We start from the raw sequence: 11,079 nt of genomic DNA on the forward strand, positions 1-11,079 counted from the left end.
AACACAGGAGTAATGGGAGACTGTCACACAAAATGTAAATATATAGTAATGACGTATACAGCAATGACGTATATGATAATGACGTGTATAGAAATGACTTATATAGAAATGACGTGCATGTCTATAGTAATGACGTATATGATAATGTTATCCTAACGTGTCCTGTCAATGGGGGTGTTATCCTCACGTGTCGTGGTCGGTTGGGTGTTATCCTAACATGTCGTGGTCGATGGGGTGTTATCCTAACGTGTCCTGTCAATGGGGGTGTTATCATCACGTGTCGTGGTCGGTTGGGTGTTATCCTCACGTGTCCTGTCAATGGGGGTGTTATCCTCACGTGTCGTGGTCGATGGGGTGTTATCCTAACGTGTCCTGTCAATGGGGGTGTTATCCTCACGTGTCGTGGTCGGTTAGGTGTGTTATCCTAACATGTCGTGGTCGATGGGGTGTTATCCTAACGTGTCCTGTCAATGGGGTGTTATCCTCACGTGTCGTGGTCGGTTGGGTGTTATCCTAACATGTCGTGGTCGATGGGGTGTTATCCTAACGTGTCGTGGTCGATGGTGTGTTATCCTAACGTGTCCTGTCAATGAGGGTGTTATCCTCACGTGTCGTGATCGATGGGTGTGTTATCCTAACATGTCGTGGTCGATGGATGTGTTATCCTAAAATGTCGTGGTCGATGGGTGTGTTATCCTAACATGTCGTGGTCGATGGGGTGTTATATTAACGTGTCGTGGTCGATGGGGTGTTATTCTAGCATGTCGTGGTCGATGGGTGTGTTATCCTAACATGTCGTGGGCGATGATGTGTTATTCTAACATGTCGTGGTCGATGGGATGTTATCCTAACATGTCGTGGCCGATGGGTATGTTATCCTAACGTGTCGTGGTAGATGGGGGTGTTATCCTAACGTGTCGTGGTCGATGGTGTGTTATCCTAACGTGTCCTGTCAATGGGGGTGTTATCCTCACGTGTCGTGGTCGGTTGGGTGTTATCCTAACGTGTCCTGTCAATGGGGTGTTATCCTCACGTGTCGTGGTCGGTTGGGTGTTATCCTAACATGTCGTGGTCGATGGGGTGTTATCCTAACGTGTCGTGGTCGATGGTGTGTTATCCTAACGTGTCCTGTCAATGGGGGTGTTATCCTCACGTGTCGTGGTCGATGGGTGTGTTATCCTAACATGTCGTGGTCGATGGATGTGTTATCCTAAAATGTCGTGGTCGATGGGTGTGTTATCCTAACATGTCGTGGGCGATGATGTGTTATTCTAACATGTCGTGGTCGATGGGTGTGTTATCCTAACATGTCGTGGTCGATGGGGTGTTATATTAACGTGTCGTGGTCGATGGGGTGTTATTCTAGCATGTCGTGGTCGATGGGTGTGTTATCCTAACATGTCGTGGGCGATGATGTGTTATTCTAACATGTCGTGGTCGATGGGATGTTATCCTAACATGTCGTGGCCGATGGGTATGTTATCCTAACGTGTCGTGGTAGATGGGGGTGTTATCCTAACGTGTCGTGGTCGATGGTGTGTTATCCTAACGTGTCCTGTCAATGGGGGTGTTATCCTAACATGTCGTGGGCGATGATGTGTTATTCTAACATGTCGTGGTCGATGGGTGTGTTATCCTAACATGTGGTGGTCGATGGGGTGTTATATTAACGTGTCGTGGTCGATGGGGTGTTATTCTAGCATGTCGTGGTAGATGGGGGTGTTATCCTAACGTGTCGTGATCGATGGGGTGTTATCCTAACGTGTTGTGGTCGGTTGGATGTTATCCTGACATGTCGCGGTCGATGGTGTGTTATCTTAACGTGTTGTGGTCGATGGGTGTGTTATCTTAACATGTCGTGGGCGATGGTGTGTTATTCTAACATGTCGTGGTCGATGGGGTGTTATTCTAACGTGTCGTGGTCGATGGGTGTGTTATCCTAACGTGTTGTGGGTTGGATGTTATCCTAACATGTCGTGGTCGATGGGTGTGTTATCCTAACATGTCGTGGTCGATGGGTGTGTTATCCTAACGTGTCATGGGCGATGGTGTGTTATTCTAACATGTCGTGGTCGATGGGGTGTTATCCTAACGTGTCGTGGTCGATGGGTGTGTTATCCTAAAATGTCGTGGGCGATGATGTGTTATTCTAACATGTCGTGGGCGATGGTGTGTTATCCTAACATGTCGTGGGCGATGATGTGTTATTCTAACATGTCGTGGTCGATGGGATGTTATCCTAACATGTCGTGGTCGATTGGTGTGTTATCCTAACATGTCGTGGTCGATGGGTATGTTATCCTAACGTGTCGTGGTAGATGGGGTGTTATCCTAACGTGTCGTGATCGATGGGGTGTTATCCTAACGTGTTGTGGTCGGTTGGATGTTATCCTGACATGTCGCGGTCGATGGTGTGTTATCTTAACGTTTTGTGGTCGATGGTTGTGTTATCTTAACATGTCGTGGGCGATGGTGTGTTATTCTAACATGTCGTGGTCGATGGGGTGTTATCCTAACGTGTCGTGGTCGATGGGTGTGTTATCCTAACGTGTCGTGGGCGATGATGTGTTATTTTAACATGTCGTGGGCGATGGGTGTGTTATTCTAACATGTCGTGGTCGATGGGTGTGTTATCCTAACATGTCGTGGGCGATGGTGTGTTATTCTAACATGTCGTGGGCGATGGTGTGTTATCCTAACATGTCGTGGTCGATGGGTGTGTTATTCTAACATGTCGTGGTCGATGGGATGTTATCCTGACATGTCGTGGTCGATGGTGTGTTATCCTAACATGTCGTGGTCGATGGTGTGTTATCCTAACGTGTCGTGGTCGATGGTGTGTTATTCTAACATGTCGTGGTCGGTTTGGTGTTATCCTAACATGTCGTGGTCGATGGTGTGCTATTCTAACATGTCGTGGTCGATGGGTGTGTTATCCTAACATGTCGTGGGCGATGGGGTGTTATCCTAACATGTCGTGGTCGATGGATGTGTTATCCTAACGTGTCGTGGTAGATGGGGGTGTTATCCTAACGTGTCGTGGTCGATGGGATGTTATCCTAACATGTCGTGGTAGATGGGGGTGTTATCCTGACATGTCGCGGTCGATGTTGTGTTATCTTAACGTGTTGTGGTCGATGGGTGTGTTATTCTAACATGTCGTGGGCGATGGGTGTGTTATTCTAACATTTCGTGGGCGATGTGTGTGTTATTCTAACGTGTCGTGGTCGATGGGATGTTATCCTGACATGTCGTGGGCGATGGGGTGTTATCCTAACATGTCGTGGTATTTCAGTGTGATGGTGCTATAAAAGCGTTCGTCACCAGTCACAGTTTTCATATTAACTTAGCTATTGCGAGGAAGTAGAAACCTTAACAGACTGAACAACATACTATTTCAGATGAGTCTCCTCCAGTCATTCAATATTCATCTCTGAAATCAAAGTATCTTCTCTCGGTATTCGTATTTTACACATTTAAATCATGACAAGAAAACGCTCTATGGTAGCACACTACAGTAGGACAGCCTGGCCATGGCGATTTTTTTGTTAAGCAAATAACTCCTGTATTATGATATGCATAAAAAATGAAAAAAATAAATATACACTATAATTGGTATATTCAGTTTACATATCTAAAACATGTGCCATATTTTTCAGAATTGGGCATTTTTACTGTACACTGCTACCTATATGTCAACTTTCAGAAGTTCATCAGTTTTAGTAGCATTTGTTGAGAAATTGAGAAAGGCGTTCTATAACCTGAAGGCTCATGGCATATCAAATTCTTGAAATTGTTCAATGAATTTTATATGACTTTGCCAATCAATACCACCTTGGTGTGGTCGGTATTTATGTTAATGCCGGGGCGGGCCTGTATATGTTGATGCCGGGGCGGGCCTGTATATGTTGATGCCGGGACGGGCCTGTAAGTACCGCCTTGGTCTGGTCGGGGTAGTACTGTCTTGGTCTGGTCGGGGTAGTACCGCCTTGGTCTGGTAGGGGTAGTACCGCCTTGGTCTGGTCGGGGTAGTACCGCCTTTGTCTGGTCGGGGTAGTACCGCCTTGGTCTGGTCGGGATAGTACCGCCTTGGTCTGGTCGGGATAATACTGCCTTGGTCTGGTCGGGATAGTACCGCCTTGGTCTGGTCGGGATAGTACTGCCTTGGTCTGGTCAGGGTAGTACCGCCTTGGTCTGGTCGGGATAGTACCGCCTTGGTCTGGTCGGGGTAGTACCGCCTTGGTCTGGTCGAGATAGTACCGCCTTGGTCTGGTCGGGATAGTACCGCCTTGGTCTGATCGGGATAGTACTGCCTTGGTCTGGTCGGGGTAGTACCGCCTTGGTCTGGTCGGGGTAGTACCGCCTTGGTCTGGTCGGGATAGTACTGCCTTGGTCTGGTCGGGGTAGTACTGCCTTGGTCTGGTCGGGATAGTACCGCCTTGGTTTGGTCGGGGTAGTACCGCCTTGGTCTGGTCGGGGTAGTACCGCCTTGGTCTGGTCGGGGTAGTACCGCCTTGGTCTGGTCGGGATAGTACTGCCTTGGTCTGGTCGGGGTAGTACTGCCTTGGTCTGGTCGGGATAGTACCGCCTTGGTCTGATCGGGGTAGTAATGCCTTGGTCTGGACGGGTGTTACTGCTTTTGTCTGGTCGGTAAGCACCGCCTTGGTCTGGTCGGGGTAGTACCGACTTGGTCTGGTCGGGGTAGTAATGCCTTGGTCTGGTCGGGAAGTGCCGCCTTGGTCTGGTCTGGGTAGTACCGCCTTGGTCTGGTCGGGGCAGTACTGCTTATGTCTGGTCGGTATAATGATAATTTTAGAGCGGGTCTGTTAGGCGATGACTTTATTGAAACAGCTGCTGAATAATGATAAAAAAACATAATGATTTTATATTGCAGCACAAGATAACACGCCCACAACAACAACAACAGCCCCTACTCCACCAACAGACGGATATGCAAAGTCAACGTTTAATTTCTTCCTGAGATTAGGAAAGGGAATATTCAGTCGAGTCTCCAAATTCGGAAACTTATTTGGGAAAAAACAAGAGTGACATTTCCAAACTATGTGACATCATCTTAAAGTGTAGTAATAAAGAAATAAAGATGAGTTACGAATAAGAGTGTTTGTACTTTGTCCCGGACGTGAAAAACTTATTAATAGCTTTCCACGAATCCATGTATACAGAACGAAACAGCAACATTTTCTAAACACAAACACACAAAAAGAAGCCCCGACCCTGTTTGAACACGGATGTAAAGAACGAAACAACGACAATGTCTGAAAACAAACATACAGAACGAAACAACATTATTAGAAAAAAGTAAACAGCGACATTATCTGAACAAGAACATACAGAACGAACCAATGACATTGTCTGAAAACAAACATACAGAACGAAACAACATTATTAGAACAAAGGTAAACAACGACATTATCTGAACAAGAACATACAGAACGAAACAACGACATTGTCTGAACACGAACATTAAGAACGAAACTATATTATTAGAACTTTATCATACAAAATGAAACAGCGACATTACCTGAACAATAGAACAAAACAACGACATTGTCTAAACACAAACATACAGAACGATCAGACATTGTCTGAACACGGACAACAGAAAGACGCAATGGCATTGTCTGACCACGGACATACAGAACGAAAGAACAGCATAATAAAGAGAACGAAACAGCATTATATTACCACACACACACAAAACGAAAGATAAGCATTATCTGAACACGGACATACATACAGAACAAAACAACAACTGTCTCGATACAGACACAGAGAAGGACAGAACAACATTATTTGAACACGGACAACAGAACAAATCTACAACATTGTCTGAACACGGACATACAGAACTAAAAAAAACAACATTATCTTAACACGGACAGCAGAAAGAAACAACAACACTGTCTGAACACGGACAACAGAAAGAAATAACAAAATTGTCTGAACACGGACATGCAGAACTACAGAACAACATTATCTGAACACGGACAGCAGAACGAAACAAAAACATTGTCTGAACACGGACAACAGAAAGAAATAACAAAATTGTCTGAACACGGACATGCAGAACTACAGAACAACATTATCTGAACACGGACAGCAGAACGAAACAAAACACTGTCTGAACACGGACCACAGAAAGAAACAACAACATTATCTGAACACGGACAACAGAAAGAAACAACAACATTATCAGAACACGGACAACAGAAAGAAACAACAACATTATCTGAACAAGGACCACAGAACTAAACAACAACATTATCTGAACATGGACATACAGAACTAAACAACAACATTGTCTGAACAAGGACAACAGAACTAAACGACGACATTGTCTGAACACGGACAACAGAAGAAAAAAAACATTGTCTTAACACGGACAACAGAACTAAACAACATTATCTGAACAAGAACCACAGAACTAAACGACAACATTACCTGACCACGGACAACAGAACGAAAGAACAGCATTATCTGAACACGGATAAAGAGAACGAAACAGCATTATCTTGACACACACACACAGAACGAAAGAACAGCATTATCTAAACACGGACATACATACAGAACAAAACAATTATTGTCTCGATACAGACACGAGAAGGAAAGAACAACATTATTAGAACACGGACAACAGAACAAATCAAAAACATTGTCTGAACACGGACATACAGAACTAAACAACAACATTGTCTGAACAAGGGGCCACAGAGCTAATCAACAATATTATCTGAACACGGACATACAGAACTGAACAACATTATCTGAACACAAACATACAAAAGCAAGCAGCGACATTGTCTGAACACAAAAATACAGAAAGAAACGACATTTTCTGAACAAACACATGCATCACAAAACAACGACTTTATCTGAAGACATACATACAGAACGAAACCAAGACATAGAAAAAACGAAACAACATTTTCAGACCACAGACAAAGAGAAAACGAAAAAGCAACATTGTCTGAACACGGACAACATAAAGAAACAATGACATTGTCTGACCACGGACATAAGTAAAGAACGAAAGATAAACTTTATCTAAACACGGACAAAGAGACGGAAACAACATTACGATTTGAACACGGACAAAGAGAAAGAAACAACATAACGATCTGAACACGGACAAAGAGAATGAAACGACATAACGATCTGAACACGGACAAAGAGAATAAAACAACATAACGATCTGAACACGGACAAAGAGAATGAAACAACATAACGATTTGAACACGAACAAAGAGAATAAAACAACATAACGATCTGAACACGAACAAAGAGAAGGAAACAACATAACGATCTGAACACGGACAAAGAGAATGAAACGACATAACGATTTGAACACGAACAAAGAGACGGAAACAACATAACGATTTGAACACGGACAAAGAGAATGAAACAGCATAACGATCTGAACACGAACGAAAAGAAGGATACAACCATACGTGATTTGCCTTATTGATGTCATCTTTTATTTGCAAAGGAAATAGGAAGAATGTCGCATGTTTATTACAAATACAGTTTTCCAACTTTGAGTCATGTGTAAACATGTACGTCAGCTTTTCCTGCTGGTGATCGATGGTTACTCATCAATTAGACAAGTTCGACAGATTCTTCTCATACGAGACCGACATGGCACTCCCATATGAATATCGAGATTTAGGAAAGTTTATCATAATGTTATATTCAATAGAGCATGGCAGTTAAACAAGTCTTCCGATACTCAGTGGTAGTTTTCGTACTGTTAATACCGCTGTCATGTGGTTTCCTGTTCAAAAGTAAGTAAACACTGTGTAGTTTAATATATTACAGCCATTTAATTGCCCCTATATCCAGGATATATTTGATAATTGAAGCATCTTTTGTGACTATTCATTATCAAAGATCGTCTTATTCACTCCTATAACGAAAACAAAAATGTTACATAGTAATGCTTGTCTTTGCTATTTACAATTCTTTGGCAACATTACAAATCTGATGTTTAGGTCTCCATCCAGCAAAGAATGACACTAATATTAAGAATATACAGCTAGCTACGATGATTTGACATAAAATAAACAGATCGTATCGAGTTGAAATTAATTTGAACAATACTGAGTGTACATCATATACCTCTGATTACAATATTTCTTCATTTATTCTAACATACATACTTACAATTACGTCATTCTCATTGCTCTACTTTACACACGTTATCCTACGTTTACTGAGTATGAGATCCGTTGTATACATCTGTATAAGACGTAATGGATTTGAGGTCATCCATAACTTTTAAGGCACAGTGTCTCGTTTGTCAAGAGCATGATAGAACTTTATGCACACAATAATGATTCCATTATTTTACTTATTACTTCATGCTCTTATCATATTGCCTAACAAAGCCACTTTCTATTGTTCTGTATTGATGTTTGACTTCTTTTCAAGAAAAAACTCCACCAGCCAATCGGATGGGTACCGAGTCAGGTTTCTATCAACAAGGCCCTAACATGATAGGCCCTGGGCCAGGAAACTTTCCACCGGGACCTTATGGAATGGGCCCTAGACCAGGCAACTTTCCGCCGGGACCTAATGGGATGGGCCCTGGACCAGGCAACTTCCCGCCGGGACCTAATGGGATGGGCCCTGGACCAGGCAACTTTCCACCGGGCCCTAATGGAATGGGCCCTGGACCAGGCAACTTCCCGCCGGGACCTAATGGGATGGGCCCTGGACCAGGCAACTTTCCATCCGGCCCTGGACCAGGCAACTTTCCACCGGGCCCAAATGGAATGGGCTCTAGGCCAGGCCCCTTTCAACAAGGCCCTAACGGGATGGGCCCAGGCCCAGGACCTAATTGGCAGAGCCAAGGACCGTATCCGCCGCGACAAGGTTCACCTTGGCCTTATTATGCCCAAGGGCCCTATCAACAAGGCCCTTACCCAATGGGTGCCAATATGTACCAGGCTTGGCCCGGGCCTCACTCTATTCCTCCTCGCAGGCAACCACAGCCACCTAAACGATCTTTCTTCTCCTCTATTGGACGAGTGTTCTCCTCTCTCTTCCGATTTGGAAATATTTTAGTGACTAGTCCATCAAAGTCATAAAAATCTCAAAATGGATCTGTGCGAGTGTTTTCATCAATGAACAATTGCATAAAATGGTAACTGGATTATAAATGCTCCATTGCCCGACATTAATATGTGTAGTAGTACATGTACTATATATGCTTTGTCCACATTACAGATACGCTCAATGGTTGTGAAATTTCAAGAACTGTGCAGAATTCATCTTTCAACTGTCGTAATATTCCAGAGCATATTTTTCATTTAAATGTATATTGCACTGTACTTGAACTGTACATTTTACGACTCATCCAGAACCGTCAAACATTATATGCTGGGAAGATAATAAGATTTTTTTCTGAAAAAATATCCAATCGTAAGACCTTAAGATATTCTGGAATATTACACAACAGCTAAAAACAATTTAATATAGAACATTTTTTATGTGTTTCCCATGTGTAATTTCGGGGTTAATCACCATGAAAAGTAGATGTCTGAGCAAAAAGAATTCTCCCGTCGACAATATATGCTCTTCAATTTTGGTCATTGTTATTTGTGTTTGAACTCTTATGAAAAATTTATCTTGAACTGCATATATTGTTAACATACTTACATCTTAATTACAGTTCTACATTATGTATCGGGTAAAGACGGAATGATGACTAAGGGTAATACTACGCCAGCATACCGCTAGTCTCCACACACTTGTTTATTCCAGTTAATGGGCCCATCGACGGCTGTGGTTATTTAGGACCATCTCAAGGTACACATAGATCCATATAGTAATATTTCAAAGATACGAATTAAATAGATTTTAAATGACTGTTCTTGGCTTTATATTTTATATTTATAGTTCTTTTGTTCAAGTACATGTAGCCATATCCTGAAATTAATCAAACCAATAGTTTTGAACAGGTATGTTCAGGCTATGCGTTCACACCGAAGCAAAATTTGTATTTCTATTCTTCATTAAAAAACAGTCTTTTTTGGAAATTATCCTTCGTCATTTGAAAACAGCTTGTTTACTAGTGGAGCAGACACAAGCTATGGTGTATGAATAACGCAACGGAATCCTGGTATTTATTTATGAGACCATTTTGTTTTTTATGGGTTATTGTACGACCACAGAATTTCCATAGTTTACTATAGGAAACTATTAAGCCCGTTTGAAACATACATACCGTATCCCCAAGCACCTCCAGATCCTCTTCCCAGTAAGACCCTTCAAAACATTACATCATAGGTGCTTAGCACGTTTATAAGTCCAAGACCGATCATAGACTAATATATAGAGATATCTATAATCAGTCTTGGACTTACAAACGTGCTAAGCACTTATGATTACATCTTGCCGTTTGGCTACACATTATATCTCAATTACCGTTTGGCTCTTCCTGGAGTAATAATTTATAAAAAGACCATTTTGACCGTAATGGGTCAGTTTACATCCACAGAATTTCCATATTTTATTGGTAAGCATCCCACAATAAACTTGTTAATTGTCACCCAGCAAATTTGGATATTGATCACAGGTGCACATTGCATTACGAATTATGCAATGTATGTAAATCAAATAAAAACTTAAATTTACAACTGCAAAATAAGTTATATCAACTTATATTAATCAGGCTTGTTGGCCCGGATGGAAGTGCGTGAGGGATCATGGTGTTGGGAGGAAACTGGAGTATCCAGAGAAAACCCACCTGGTCAGACAGGTGACCCCTAACCTTTTCACGTCCTATCGGGGTATCTAGGTGAAAGGCATGTTACCACTGCGCAATCCAACCACCAATGTATATATATTATTATCCCTGTTTTCACGTGGTGTTCTAGTCCATCGCCCAGTCTCTATGGGCAGAGATATGTTACTGGTTCTGAACTTATATATAGTAATTCTATCTTTTAGTTAGAGTCTAATCAAGTATTTTTCAAACTGAAATTGATTTTTAAAAATAACATATGTTTGTCCCTCAGAGGAATTTTCAGTGGCGGTATACGATTGTTGTATGAA

General features: G+C 42.3%; 1 protein-coding gene across 2 annotated transcripts; it reads left to right on the forward strand.

Annotated features, from left to right (window-relative positions):
* Window positions 1-7,448: 7,448 nt before the first annotated feature.
* On the forward strand, window positions 7,449-9,895 carry LOC117335233 (basic proline-rich protein-like). Of its 2 annotated transcripts, XR_004534317.1 has the most exons (3): window positions 7,449-7,805; window positions 8,452-9,166; window positions 9,695-9,895. XR_004534317.1 is itself a non-coding variant. In XM_033895224.1 (2 exons), exons 1-2 carry the CDS (start codon window positions 7,724-7,726, stop codon window positions 9,108-9,110), a joined length of 741 nt encoding a protein of 246 aa, XP_033751115.1. In that variant the 5' UTR covers window positions 7,451-7,723; the 3' UTR covers window positions 9,111-9,891. The 2 variants fall into 2 exon arrangements, 1 of the variants encoding a protein (XP_033751115.1); XM_033895224.1 differs by having other exon boundaries at window positions 7,451-7,805; window positions 8,452-9,891.
* Window positions 9,896-11,079: the final 1,184 nt, after the last annotated feature.

Source organism: Pecten maximus, chromosome 9 (assembly GCF_902652985.1).
Source record: "Pecten maximus chromosome 9, xPecMax1.1, whole genome shotgun sequence".
NCBI classification, from domain to species: domain Eukaryota; kingdom Metazoa; phylum Mollusca; class Bivalvia; order Pectinida; family Pectinidae; genus Pecten; species Pecten maximus.